The 15,492-nt window shown below is 40.3% G+C and overlaps 1 protein-coding gene across 1 annotated transcript; it reads left to right on the top strand. All coding sequences in view use genetic code 11, as the record gives it.

Annotated features, from left to right (window-relative positions):
* Positions 1–10,295: 10,295 nt before the first annotated feature.
* Positions 10,296–10,853, top strand: EGR_07725 (hypothetical protein; the record flags this gene model as incomplete). Its single annotated transcript, XM_024496974.1, has 2 exons — positions 10,296–10,344; positions 10,702–10,853. 2 exons carry the CDS (start codon positions 10,296–10,298, stop codon positions 10,851–10,853), a joined length of 201 nt encoding a protein of 66 aa, XP_024348597.1.
* Positions 10,854–15,492: the final 4,639 nt, after the last annotated feature.

The raw sequence follows: 15,492 nt of genomic DNA on the forward strand, positions 1-15,492 counted from the left end.
GGCTTGTGACGATTAAGGGTTCATATGGTTCTCATTAAGCTCTCACCGTTCTCTTCCCCCCCCCCCCGGCCCCGCCGTTCTAAATCCAAGCTCCAGTGTAGGTGAGAGGCGGAGAATTAAAAAGTGGAAGGTTTTAAACAGTACCACATTCAGCTCGTCTCGCTGAACGGAAGAGAGATTTTTATCACATTATCTTCCTCTGTTTCATCATTTTATATGGCACTCGGTTAGATATTCGCTATGGAACACACTCGTTCAAAGATAATCTTATGGCTTGATCTGGAAGACGAAAACTGATCCACTCAAATTACCTTAGTGGTGAATTTATACTTACAATACCTGTGGAATCGGCAATTTAGGGATGCCAGAAGTATGTATTGACCTAATACGGTTTTTCTACCAAAACTGCACCACTGGTGGCTTGAAACAGTGGATGAAATATCTGACTGGTGACAGTATAACCGGCTGGCTCCCGGATGTTATACAAATGTTATGCCAGATAGGTAAGGAAAAAATTACACTTTCGACAGGCGACTTTTAGCCTCGAAGTAATGACACCTAGAGGTCATGCACAGGACAGGTGCCTTTTAACCTCCGTCCTATCAGACACCCAGCTAGCCAATCGGACAACCATGTAGACAAGCAGGCGAGTAGCCAGTGTTGATGGCAATGGTGTGCGATAAGTTGAAGAAACCTTCCTGGCCAGCGGTTAAAGCTGGACCGACAAACCTGGTTGGAAGCCAGCAAACCTAACCGTTAAACCAGCAGGGGGACGTTAAATCACCTCGCATATCATTACTTCACTGCAGTCCTCCTCTCTTCACGTTGTGCCGTGTCAGCAGCCATGCCGTGACGTACTAAACTACACAGTGCCATCTTTCTCACTGTTACTCCGCCTCTCCTCCCACCTCTACCTTTACCGCCCCCCTTTCACACTGTTTCCCCACTCTTTGCCTTACTGCCTATGCATCACTCCTTTTGTCCGCCTGCCTACCTGCCTCTGCCTCCGTCTTCCCGTCTCTTCGTCTGATAGTATTCACTCTCCCTCACGCATATGCACAAGCACACACGCATGCTTAATACTGGAAAGACAGGCTTAAAATGGATAAAGGCAAAGGGGGATGAGCTAATGCACATTAGTTACCTTCTTTTTCTGTCAGAGTAAGGCTACTTGAGTGCATAAATGAAACTAAAGAAGAAATTCAAAGTTAAAAAACATTGTTATCGCATTATTTAAGCTTTCTTGTATTTTGTAGGTCCCAGTGAATAACCTCTTCTGCCGCTCTCCTACGCCAGACCAAGTAGTCAAAGAAATCAAGTTCCTTGATTCTGAAACCTAACCCGATAGTATTCCAAGAGGCAGCGATGGCATTAACTGCGCTTTGTCTTAATTTTGTATGTATCTAAGCGGGGTATTTCAATCTCGAGCGATCCACCTTTACAACGATGTCATGAAGCTCATATCACCTATGCTTCAAGTTCATAAACTCCTCTGTGTATTGATGAAAGAGTTGTTTTCACTTTCTTGTCAAATAATGTCAAAGCATCGTGGGCTATTTTAACTAATAACCGCGGTGACGGACTGAGAGTCCACCCCAAGTTCTTTAGTGAGTAAGATCTTACCCTCTTCATTCTGGTAGACAAAGAGCCGAGCCGTGGCCTCAGCGTGTCCGAGGGCATTTTCAGCGATACAGACGACAGCAGAGCCGTTAAGTGTTGGTAGAGCGTTGGCAATGCGAAGCACCGAACCTCGAGGCATCGCAATCACCTCTCCAAACTGGGGTGATGAGAAAACGGATATACCAGAGATCTGAAAGAAAAATCAATAATTTTGAAGAAGAGGACCATATTTCCATCCTCTGCTTTGAATAAATTGGAATTCAGGTATTATTCCAGTTATAGGTCTCTCATGTACTTGAAGACGTGGGAAAATAACAGAACTTTCAATAACGGTTGCAGGAAGACCTGCTTACGATCTCAAAGTCGTCAATCTTCAAGGCTTTCTAGGCGTTTATAAAACGTCTACTTTTTACACATAAATCATGAGGCGATTCGCGTTCCATGCCTTAACCTGGTTGATTTTATTGTGTACAAATAGTAAACCGAAAAAAATTGCACCTTCTAAAGTAGGAATTTTCCTGTTTACCCAGCAAAAAACTTCATTAGGTAAATGTGGAAACACGCACTCTCTGTTTGATTCACTTTCCTCGATTTATCACGTTTTAATCAGCTTTGCATTTGTCTGGAAGGCCAATTCTCCTGTCCCCGAACGAATGGCAAAATTTCATTTGTTCAGTGTCTAACTTTTGCTGTAGTTGTAAGGAGAAAGCAGGCAAATTACACAGTTTTAAAATGACTTTTTCCCGTCCCACGCTTCCACCCCCCCCCTCCACCCTCCGCCACATCCGCTTATCTGATCGAATTTTGCAGCTCTTTTCCTTCCATGCACTTACTAATCCTGCAGTAAATAAATATTTTATGGATTTTGTGCACACTTTTCCTTTTCTAGCCTTATTTAATTTGTGAAACTCAAATGATGGTGATTTTGAGTCCTTGTATCGCCTTTAAAGTCTGCTTTTGAATAATTTTTCGACTCAAACATTTTTTGTGTCCAGAAGGCTAAAAATGGCCCATAAACTGATGTACAGATAAAGGATGACAAGTGAATGATGGAGGCCTCTTTTAAAATCTTGACTAGCAGTAACATTTTCCCAGGTTGGAAGACTGCCTAAGAAAAAGTTATTTTAAATACATGCGACAGCCCTGATCTTACTTTAAGGTAACTTAAATCTTTGAGGTACCCGTAAGTTGATCAAGTCGCTCTGCTGTAGTAACTGACACGCAACTTTTGCTTAAAAAAGGCGATTTCGTGAATTAGCAGAAAGGGAAGAATTCAGTAAGGCTGATATCTCTTAGACTTGTTTTGGTGAAAGGAAATTTAATGCAGATTTTTGTAAACGGGATTACAATCTCTCCCTTCGATCATATTTCAAGTTGCCCACCCCGTCGCTACTCCTGGGATTAGGCTAATCACAGAATCCTAATTTGTATGTCGTCAGTGGAACTAATTTTAGCATTGCGGTGATGGATAATTTAGGAGCAATGCGAAGGTCATGATGTGAAATATTTTCAAACGAGATCACTTCCTACTTGCTCAGAAAGTCCCTGGAAACGGACAATAGAAGGGTAGAAAATGAGTCCCAACTAGGCGTTCCTCACTATACTTTTCTGAGAAAAAAGTGAAGTGAAGACTCGAAGAAACGACGTTGCCAACTCCCGTGCATATATGCATTACGGAGAAGGATAACAGAATCTGTGCAAATTCGACACTTTCCACATTATTCCACCAAAATGATCTGTTCTTAATAAGGAGGCCCCGCAATTTTGAATGTGCTTACAAGAAGAAAAGAGTAGCTAGGAGAGACTATTGAAGATGGCATAGAAGTACGGTGCCTCAGAAAACCCACTGTGTAAATCTTTGAGAGACTATGATATGAGAGTGGCGAATTCCCAACTATATGATTTTCATTGGCCAGTTAATGTTACCACCGAAATGGACACCCAATCCCTACTTCGTTCAAATTTTAAAAAAATATTTAATACATTTTATTTCCTCTAAAAAAATTCCTCCACTGCTAGAGCACAACTATTTATGGTATTATCATAGTGTCAAGTTTTTTACGCAAAATTATCCCTCCTTCCTTCTTTCATCGCTGTCTATCTCTCTGCTGCACTAGTCAACAACTTTTTAATCATTTAATAGACGAATGCAGCAATAGGTGTGGTCATAAGCTGAGCTTGACTTACTACGCTATGTCAATTATGTGAATACGAATGGAAAGGAAAGAATTGTCTACCTTCTGAATCGGGAAAACTAGCAGGTAGGCAGAGAGGCAGGTCGGTTGTTTGGCTTTGGAACACAGGCAAGTAGCAATAAATCATGACGAGAAACAGCTATGCAGAATTCCACATACAAAAAGTAAAACAGGGGCGTCTTTTGTAAATAAAACGGTAGAATATGTACAAACGCGAAAAAGAACTTTTACTTTCACTCTGTAGGTATTTCCGGAACTATGTAGCTCTTGTGATGTGAAGTAGAAAAGATGCGAGTAGTGCAAGCTGGAACCAGCATCTATTGCAATTGTTCAACACCCTTGTCCCTTAAAATTTTGTTACTTTTAGCAATTCGGGAGTTGTAGAGCGTCTTTTCTATAAATTAATCTAGTACCTGACTATTTAAACGTTACAGCAGATTTAACCTCTGGTTCCACCCCAATCTCAGGAACCACATCGCCTATCCTGGACCACCGTAGAGGCTGAGATAACCCCGAGCACCGATTTGGAAGGATGCTGTGTCTTATCTTAGCTCATTATCAGTTCTTTTCCCCCTACTAAAAAGTGGACAGACAAATTAGGCTAGGACCTCTGATTTCTAGTAAAATGAGCCTTCTGCTGCTCAAATCCAACCAAGCACAGAGTTCGCCCACCCGCCACAGTCGAGAAGCTCCTCGACATAAAATCTCGCCGAATCAGTCAATATTTTGGCTGCCTGCAACCACCCCAAGCTTCCTTTAGCTGGCAATCTTTCTACACTAATATGCCTTATTGTGTCTTAAAGAATGACTAATGAGGCCAAGTAGATGAAATTTGTCAACGGTAGTCATCCACGTGAGCAAGGGATCCAATTTTTTTGGCGAGATGCCACATTCAAGCATTACCAAGGGAGGTTATCTCCCGGAGATACTCACAAACACAAAGCACATTGACATTTTGCAATCATTTCTGCCTCGAGTTTCACATAATGTCCAGTAATCCAGCAAAACACGGTTTCGGTGTGTTCGTAACATCCCTCAATAAATCGTTTCCCAAGTATCCAGAAATGCAGCCCTTCACATCGTAAACTAAGGACAAGCAGTTGTCCCCGTCATCCGCCATTAGACGTATTCACCAACTCAAGGCTTTTGGGAGAGAGACTGTAAAAATCAAACATAGTGACAAAATGTTAATATATCTCGAACTCTTTGCTCCCTGCTCTCCCATCACTGTGACGTAGGTACCACGGCGTCTCATTCATGCCCGACGACCTTTCATGACTATTTCATACCGAGTTGCAATGACGTGGATGACTCAAAACGTTATGGACTAGCTTTCTACAGATAGATTTGGGTAAAAATCCTCCTAAAATAAACATTTTGAAAGTATTTGAGGCCAAAACAAAAAGAAATTTCTAGAAAAGACTACTTTATGGAGTTTTTTATGCTACAACGATTGGTAAAGAAAATGGTACTTTCTACCTTTATGTTTATTGTTAGGGGGCCATAAAATTCGGTTAGTTATGGTGATATAATGCCTACTTGGTAAATAAATCAAGGTGTTCTTGGTCCCTCTATCAATGGGTTTCAGAGAAAATGATACAGAATTCAATGGACAAAGCGTCTTTTATGGCTGGCAGTACAAACGATTGCCGAGGAATACCACTGCGGTCCAAAAGGCAATCCACTCCGCGAAATTCAACAATGGTTTGAACTTTAAAATTAGTTTTATAAGTCCTGTGTATTCGTGATTTTACAGAGAAACCGCATCAAAAGGAGTTCTACACTTTAGCTGCCTCGGAAAGACATTCTACTCATTGTTCTTCCTTCAATTACTGAAGAGCAATTATCCCTTAGTAGCATCAGAAGTGGAATAGTTTACTTAGTTCTATGTGTGGTGTCTATATGTCCAACTAGACAAGCTCCTCGACCATCAAATCGTCTGCCCTCATCTCGGCGTCGTGACGTATGCTCCATGACCCCAATTTCAGGGCTCCTCTGTTCTCACGCACCCCTGTGAAGTCTTTGCGAGGGGTGGTAAATCAGAGCGTCTCGCTTTTAGCCGAGGTGACTAAAACCGTCATTTTAGTGGTCTGATGCTAAACTTAAGCGTCACAGAGGGAATGGGCCAGTTGTGGATGGTCGTATCTACAAAACTCGTAATTGAAGGCCCCACGAACGCTTATTGAAGTTCGACTATCACTCCAAGCTCGCATTCGGTACTACATTCAGAGACGATTGTGAAGGATCAAAAATAGGCAAAACTAAAAATCGCTTTTTTATGATAATCATTGTTGTGGATAATACCCACCCTATCTGGGGCCGAAAGGGGAGTATTTTCTGGTTTTAAGTAATTACAAACACGAAAATAGTGGGAACGAATCAACTAACCGTCCATTGGACCTGGGGAGACGGATTCCCCTCGACCATACAGACGAAAAGAACGGGCTGTCCAGAGATTACCTTCTCCGACTTCAGGGGTTGAACGATCCGGGGTTTCTCTGTGGAAGAGAAAGCGACAATAAAAATTCTTCAAGGGCTTTCTAGTGGTTGGATAAGGGTTCTCTAGAAAGCGTTTCATGTATTTCCCCCCACCCCAAGACAACATTTATTGACAACAGAGAGGAAATGGTACGAAATAAGGTACTTAGAGGAAGTACCGTCGCAACCTTTAAGGATATTTTAACACACAAATAGGAATGATTATCCATTAGAGATATAACTTTTAACTCAGCCCAATAGTTGGTTATACCATACAAGTTTTGTTCCTAAAGCAGCAGCATTTTAGGCTAGACCTGATAACAACGAGTTTAATGGAGATCCCGTGGTGAATCATAAGGGACTATTTCCTTTTATTTGCTAATAAACTTTACTGCAGTCGATTTCTATCTCTCTCTCCCCTCCAACGTCATGCCTTATAAGAAAGGTCGATTTTGTCTACCCCTCTAGGTGTTTCAAAGCGCAAATTTAAAGGAGTTTTCTCATTGTATTAACCGAAGGGTAGAAAAGTAAGTCCCAGCCAATTTCATATTTCCTACTGTCCAGCGTTTCTTCTTCTTTCCATGCGGATAGGTGACTGTCTAAAGCCATGAAGTGGTGAAGCTTGCTTGGAGATATGAAGCAGGATAAGGAGGTTTAGGTACGGCAGTATATTTATTTAGGAGGGAGAAGTTCTTGCGTTGTCCTTTGTCCCACTTCACGAATTCACAGCTTCTTGCTATTTCTAATAAAGGATTCCTAAACACCTGCAAGTTGTATCACATCGAGGAGGCAGGTCTTAGCCGCAGTTAGTGTTTGCCTCTAAGTGGGTAAACAAATCCCCGTGACACATAACATCTACAAGTCACCACACGGGTAGGGCAAAAATAATCTTCCAGGGCTGAAGTGGTGTGTGCCTTAGAAATGTGGATGGTTTTCGAGGTAAGCGGTGATATGCTTGATCGTTGAGAGAAAGGCGGTACTCATGAGCCCCTCCCCATCACAAGCTAGCCAGCAGGGAATATCAAAACGACGTGGTTTATCATGCATCAGAAGGAAAAGAAGCAAAAATTTGTGGTCCCTCAGGCCCATTGCTACCCGTTGTTAATGCATGTGAACGCCTTCTGCACAGTAGCTTTCAATAGTTTTCCTCGCCAGCTCCTGCATGTGTCCAACAAGTAGTTTTTTTTCCGGGGTTGCTGACATTAAGCATCACTAAAAGGTGTTTTTAACGCACCACTCTCAGTTACCCAAATCAGGAGAGACACGTAACTGTAATTCATGACGTCTACTGCATCCATCACCATTTCTGGATGGTACATTCACCTCCTACCGCCTACAGAATCTTCTTCCAATCCTGTGTACCAAATTGGAGCAGATAATGCCAACTCACTTCCGGTTCGTTGAAATGATATTGTACGATTGTCGGAAGCGATAGGAGAGTACTAGGAGAGCTAATTAAAGACTGGCGCTTATCTATGCTTAATAATGCAAGTAAACAATAGAGTTTCGCATATCTTTATGGGATAAAAGAAGGTATTATAACGAATTGCCTCGGAAATTGCACTAAACTGATAATGCTTCATTCAAAGGCGACACCATTGAGGAGGCTCCGCGGTACTGAAACTTCGAAGCCTACACTCCAGGCTTTGGTATAGATGCGTTAAACCTGGCAGGTAGACGTCATCTTACGCATTTGTATTGAATAAAATATCTTTAAAATGTCTCCTTTATAAAAGATGCAAATTGTATAGCTTCATGTTTTATTTCGCAAAATAATAAATGAGCAAATTTGTCACTTGCGAAGTCTTTACGAGTACATCCTTAGCAGTGTGCTTGATGGAAATATGCCGGAAATTCTTTGTGGACGGATAAAAAGGCTATGCTAATTCGTACAAATCTGCACAAAACAATTAATTTTTAGAGAAAAAGTTCATAAGAGGAACATTTGCCAGGAAAGACGTAACAAATGGTCGAAAAGTGACAATATTTCGTCATGGCCACTTCTTTAGGTTGCAGATACAGTTTGGAGATATTAGTACTAAAATCTGAATATTTACTAAGGTAGCACCTCTAAGAGCGAGCATTTCAATGCCCCTGATAAAATAGTTCTTCCACTAGTAAATGAAAACCTGTAAGTTTATTCTAATCTACATACAGCCTTGCATTTGATGCCACTGAATATACTACTTAAGTCACTTGACATTCCAAAACAGAAGTTTTAATATTGCAACATAAAAAAATAAGGAAACTAGTTAACAATGAAGTGCATTTAAAGAACACGGAGTATCTTTTTTAAATACATATGCTTCATGAATTTCCTTAAGACATGTTGTTGCCAAGTAAATAAATGGGAGGAGGGATGTACGCTCAATTGCAAAATTTCCTAAATAGTAGCTAAAAAATATTTGACTCTGCATAAACAAAGTAAAAGTAATAAATTGAGTGAGATAAAACAATTTTTTTAGTTTTTTAAAAGAAATGATTAAAATGTTATCTGCACCAATGCTAGGTGACCATCTTGATCCCTATTAAAGGTGTCATGATAAAAACCCTCCTTCTCAATAAAATAAGCGAAAAATGGTTAATAGTAGCTTATAAAAATTAGCATTTATAAGAAAATATTCACAGCTAAAAAGAAATTTCACTCGTCAAACCTTAGAACAGTAAAATGGCTTACTTCCTTCGGCTGTAGTATCAAACGAAAATGGGACGATCGCAAAGTCATCACCTAAAGTACTCATTATTTTGCCCCAAAATGTTGCATTTTGCACTGTTTTTTAAGAGTTTGTATTCACAGACACGGTAATATGAATAAAATATTCGGGATTTGATTGCCCAATAAAACTGGGGAATTTCCAGTCGGAGTGAAGCCTTGCAAACAGGCAAAAACTTCTTTTATACCAAAAAAAATTGCTTTTTAATTGTAATATCCAGCAGTATATAAGTACTTTATGTCTAATATTGCGATACCATTGTAAACAATGGCTAATTAATGGGTGTCTCCCGAGGGTACAGCCAGTAATTGAATACATCAAGGAACTTGCAAAAACTTTCATCAAAAAGCGGAGCACTTAGCTTTAGCCGTAATTTAATTCTGAAGTACAAAGCTTAAACAGGGAGGCTAAAACCACTTTCTCCGGCTGGCGGTAGAAGAATGAGTGGTCACTTACGCGGTACGTAGTACATGGGCTCTGACGCCCCAGACACATTGGCTGCAGCTCCTGCCTGAAACACCTCCTTCGGTCGCCAGCCTTCTGCTTTTATTTGCCACAATCATAGCCACATATCATGTTAGGTTTCGTTTTTTCAAAGAGGCAGACAGGTAGCGACCGAAGATAAGGCGAGTTGAGGGGAGAAGGAGATAGAGGAGGTGAGTGATGACACAAGGAAAGGGTGAATTCCATGAGAGGAGATACTACTTACAAACGGACCGACAAACATACGAACAACACTTAAAAAGGCACCAAAGAGGCATGCAGTGGTATGCAACACGATGCATAAGCAGGAAATAATTTTGGGGCTATTAGCAACCTCGATGCCCCTTTCTTAGTCATTACGTCCACACCTTTTTAAACTGAAAAGAGAAATCTCAAAAAGCACTTCTAGGTAAGTTGTATGGCATTTGCCGTTAAGAGATGTCTTTCGCTAACTACCCCATTCCACAAAAAACGAAGACGGTGGTGACTATTCCATATTATTCCATTCTACACTTCAAAACAGTTTGATCAGTTAAGACTATTCCACATGAACATAAACTGCAGCGTTTTGGACTTTAAAGGCCTGATGACCAAAACAATCCACTTTGTTTGACATCTTCAAATATAGATCTGTTTAGTCGAAAAAAAGAAGGGAATTTGCACCTTTGCTGTTAATAGCCCAACTGCCTATAAACTAGCGCTATTAAGAATGGCTTTGTTATTCCATTACTCTCTGCTAGTTCGCTTGTAAGACAGAAATTTCTGCGTATTTGGGCGTTCCACATTTAACTCCAAAGCCACTCCCATGGAAACTAAAATGGATGTCAAACGACCTGCCACAGGTGATTACTTTCGTGGAACAATAAGGTGTCTTACCTGTCAACTGGGGGGAGAGAAATAGGAGTGATGCCTTTCTTATGCACCTGTTAATCCGCTCGCATCAGGAAGACCTCCCTAATCTTAGTGAAACAATTAAATTAACTAATTCAGCCTGTCTGGACTTTAATTTAATAATTTTTTATCCTTATCTCCATTTTTTTCATAATTACTTATGGGCGGTGAAATGGGTATTAAACAAGCAATAATAGTTTAATTTGTTTTAAAACGACAAGTGAAGACGTGGGTAAGACAATAAAGAATAAAAAAATTCTTAGTAATTTTTAAACTTTGGGGTTTTGCAGAACATTTTCTTAGTAAAGCTTTGTTTTAAGTAGTCTTAGGTTCAAAAAACATTGCAAATAATAAAAGAGGAAGGAAAACAGAACATCCAGTTTTGAAGAATATTCCTACTTCTGCGGTGAAATCCATCAAAAAAGGTGCTGTCTATCTGTTGCATTTTAACAATCGGAAGTTCATAAATTAACCTTGTGGTGTGTGTTCAAAATCTGCAGGCCTTTGGACGATGCGAGGAGTCCACAACCTTCATGGCTATCATTAACTGTATAAAATCGTCAGAGGTGATACACGATGTTATTCTCCTACCCCCACTTCTTGCCTAACACCCCATAGTTGAGGGCTCTAGCAAAACCCTGAAAAGGGTGTTTCGTTTCAGTGAAGAGGACAGTCACTTTTTTCAAGATTTTCGTTCAGAAGATGTTTCTTAGATTAGGCAAATGAAGAGACTTGTCACGTCAGTGGAATAAAATTCCTAAAAAGTCTCTTAAAACTCTTTAACAAGAAAATTGACTTTTTACATATGAATAGGAAAACTTGACTATTACATCTGAAAATAGTAATACTTCTTAGTCGCTTCTTTTTCTCACCTTTACTGAGCAACAGGTCGGATAATTCCTCAAGATCTTGCAACAGAAAAGCCTGACCAGAACAACGTGATACGATGAGAGAGAAGAGGAGACATAGGAGGCAGAGGTAGAGGAAGCGACGTGAACGGACTAGAGGCGGGAAAATCACCACAAGCTGTCTAGTCATGAGGCTAACTGAGTCGTGCGAGGGTGGATTCCCATGGATTGCAGAATAGACGTCGGCACCTTTTACTCCTTCTCAAAGGGTTAGCGAGTTTGCTACTGTGTGTGAGTGGATGGCAGTGAGTCTTATCTACTCCCCTAGCCAATCAGTGCTGAGCAGATACACGTATTGGCCATTGGCGGTGTCGGTTGGAGTCATGCCTATCCACCGATAAGATGACTGATACAGATGGGAAAATATTTATTTATGCATTTATATTTATATTTATTCTTTTTCCTCAAAAAATGCCAAATGGAAAGAAAAAGTCAGAATTGTTACATTAATATTTATTATAAGGTGGGGAATGATGAGGAGTCTAAAATACGTTTACCATTGCGTTCCGGTGTAGTTTAGAACATGTTTGAAAGATGACAGCACCCTGTTTTATTTTTCTAGAAGGTTACACTCAGATTGGATCAATTCAACTTATTACTTTTTTAATTTTTAGTTATACAATCAGGACTTATTGGCTTCAACTGGAATGGTGCCTGATTCATTTATGTCCAGAAATACGCAGATCTTTCTGGTTAATTGTGATTAGGGCTCCTCAACAAAGGTAAGAAGCTCTACTTCTGCCATTCATTCTGCTTGCTCCTTGGCTCTTCTTTGGAATGATAGTAAATTCACTTCTGGACTAATTTACCGTAAAACCTATTTAAAATGCAAAACTTCTACAATGAATTTTATGACGGAGCGGAAATGATGTAAAACAATGACGGAGATTTATAAGCTATCAAAGAGCGGCACGCGAATCTAGAGATTCACTTTAAAATGATCCAAATGTTACATCCCAAACAATTTCATCACCAAGTCGATAATAAACGCGATTAATTTGGACCAGTTAAAAGCAATAAATGCATCGAAATTAAAGCAATTCAATAGTTTTATAATATTTTGGGGGATGCGCATCATCTATCATTCTGTCCTTCAGCATGCGCGCCCTTAATCGCCATTTCTACTTACAAACTATAAGTAAAGGTAATTTTCCACCTTGGATTATACATAAGCAACATCAGGTTGCTCCACTTTTCCCCATCTGTCCACCCATCGCGTTGCATATTATGCAGCAAGGGCATGAAAGGAACCTATTCTGCACACCACCTCTACAGCATCCCCCTCACTGTCCTCTGCACTCGCCATACACAGACCGATAAATATTTAATGCTGGTTTCACAGCAGTAGCAGCAGAAACTATGGCAGGAGTAACAGTTGTAGGAGCAGTGAGTTCTCCCCATAAATTTGTGCAGTACTTCAATTTGTGCAAGTTAAGAAAGTAGATGAAGCAGTAAGAGGGAAGTCTAATGAAAGGACTTATCCGTTGGTTCAGAGCCCAAAAATGCACTTCCGTTTCACTCCAATTGGCTGTATCTAAATCCTACACTTCTAGAACTACAAGGATATGAGACTAAATTCCTCTCAAAAGTCAGCAATAGGTTCACAAACTACTTCGCTATAAAAAAGGAGGCAGGTTAATGTGTTTTGCAGAGCTAGGTAGCAAAAAATCGCTGCAATTGTCTATCGCCTACTAATGGGTGGAAACACAATGCTTCATCTGCGAGAATGGAGCAAAAAAAGTGTCACATTTGTTTTGACAATTAACATGTGAAACGGTAATTTAATATGCATGCATGCATATCTCACGCTGTCGACAGGAGTAAATAAACTACCACATTTCTTTTCAGTGCTGAATGGCATTTGTTCAATCTATCGTTACGAATTGTAAATGTGAGCAGTAGAAATTTGGAGAAGAGGTTGTGTAAATACGCGGAGGAGACCTCTCACTTGCGCCCTAACCGCAGTGTGACCACCGTAAGCAGAAGATCCACGCATTCAGCGGTGGTGGAGGTCGTTAAATTGGCGCTGTGGTGTAAGACAGGCAGGCTTGACCCCAATTTAATGGATTAGTGAGAGAAACTTATGTCATATTTTTGCGGATATACGAATGATGTAATGAGGGGGAAGCTGACCGACACCCTTTTAGATGCCCTTTTCCTTTTAGGGCGTTCCTCTCTGTTTTCTCTAAAAAACCGCCTTTACTCGAGGGAAATATGCCCCATGACAACGATGTAGACTAATAACTTTTAAAACAAGTAGAAATAAACTACCTGAATTCGGTGGTTTAACAAAATGTTTGATGATTAAGGGCGATGCCGAGAATGGCCGCTGAGGCACGAGTTACATCAGCAAAAGTCCAGACAACCTGTGCCAAATTGTTCAAAAAGGTGTCGGCTCAAATAACTTGGAAGTTTATATGACAAACAACTCCAGAATATTCGCCTGTACGCTAGAAAAATTAAAAGCAAGCATACAATCCTATTAGAATTAGTTTCCTTGCTCGAGCAGAACCTCCTCTCCATTTTTGTACTCCCGCCTCTTCCTGTAATCCAACATATACGTTCTGTACGCCGTCAATGCATATTATTCCCCAGTATCATGTCTTCTTTTGTCTACAGGGAGGGATCGTGACGCTGCATAAGGTCTCCAAGACAAAGGATATTTCGATGTCTTGCGAATGTTCCAGACAGTCCATAGTCCTTCATTTAGTGGCTCATTATAATATTTTTAAGCTTTAGATGTCATATCCTTGGTAGTCGGTTTCACAATAGTACTCTGTGACTTTTTTTTGAGAAAAAGGCTTTAATTTGTTGCAATGGATGAATGACGTCTGTCATCAAAATGCGGCCATTTCAGGCCAACTTTGGGATTTCGCTTATATCCTTTACCACAGAAATATATAAAATAAAAGCTAAAGAAGTTTTCGAAGGTGGTACTTTTTGTTTCCCACTACTTTTGCAAATTTTTGGTGAATTTATGCATTTAACTCTGCATAGCGGCTCTTAGATGTCAAGGCTTGGAGATAACCAATGAAGCAGCTTCATGCGAGATTGGCAGCCAATCACCGGCGAATGTGGTTGTTTTTAACATTTAAATCATAACTGCACTTTAAAATCACACCTTTTGGGAATTTTTATGAAGAAGACATACCTACTATTCCCCGGTTAATCATACTTAAAAGGACAACTTTTCTAATCGCAAATGAATATCTCTAGACCCCCGAAGGAAATCTCTCCAATTGGATTATGAAGGAAGGAAATGGAAAAGGAAGAAATTAGTGTGTGCAGAGAACTGTTTAATCTCCAGAAAACTATATTCGAGTAATGAAGGTTTCGTTAGAAATAAAAGGTTGCAAGAACAACTCTTTCTTCTTAGTTCCCTTTCCTGTGAAAACGCAATCTTGACCTCTTAATCAATCATTTCCCATTGAATCTTTCTTCTAACCCAGATGCGAATGTCATGAAAAAACTACATATTTCGACTTGGAGGGAAATGGAAAATTAGCTGTTCACCTGTAATTTCTATTTGATTATGAGGAAAATAATTAAATAGGGTTAGTTAAATCATCCCTGGGATATGATTGCTTGATCATCTAGGCTGTCATCCACTTTCCGTCACATCAAAAAGGCGCTAAGCGCCACCGCTCTAGGTTTGCTTTTGTTGTCATTCTGTCAATCCCCATACGAGACGTCCCTCTTTCTCTATCTCTTTCTTAGATTCGCCTGTGTAAACACGGCTAACAGGTGTGCTTAAGTGGTCTAGACCGCGCGTTTATCTTTCCCTTTGGTCAGGTGACGCTGCCGTCTTTTATAACCCATAAAACCAAACTAGCTAGTCGCCCAGCCGCCTGAATGACCTCGCTGACCTTGTCGGCTCACTCTTCTTCAATTACGTCGCCGCCAAGAAAACTTCTGTGCATAACTACCTACCTCATTTTTGGGGTGATTAAGCCCTACAGTCTTAATGACTGTAGGTAGATTAAATTACCTCTAGACATGACTTTTAGCTGGTCGCTGTACGAATGCATTGAAGAGTGAATGAAAACGCCAAATTGAATAAATTTCGAATGAATGGATGTATAGATGAACAGACGAATGAATAGATACGAGATAAATGGATGGATGGATGGATGGATGGATGGATGGATGGATGGATGGATGGATGGATGGATGGATGGATGGATGGATGGATGGATGGATGGA

This window comes from Echinococcus granulosus (genome assembly GCF_000524195.1).
Source record: "Echinococcus granulosus chromosome Unknown EG_S00085, whole genome shotgun sequence".
In the NCBI taxonomy this organism is placed as follows: Eukaryota; Metazoa; Platyhelminthes; class Cestoda; order Cyclophyllidea; family Taeniidae; genus Echinococcus; species Echinococcus granulosus.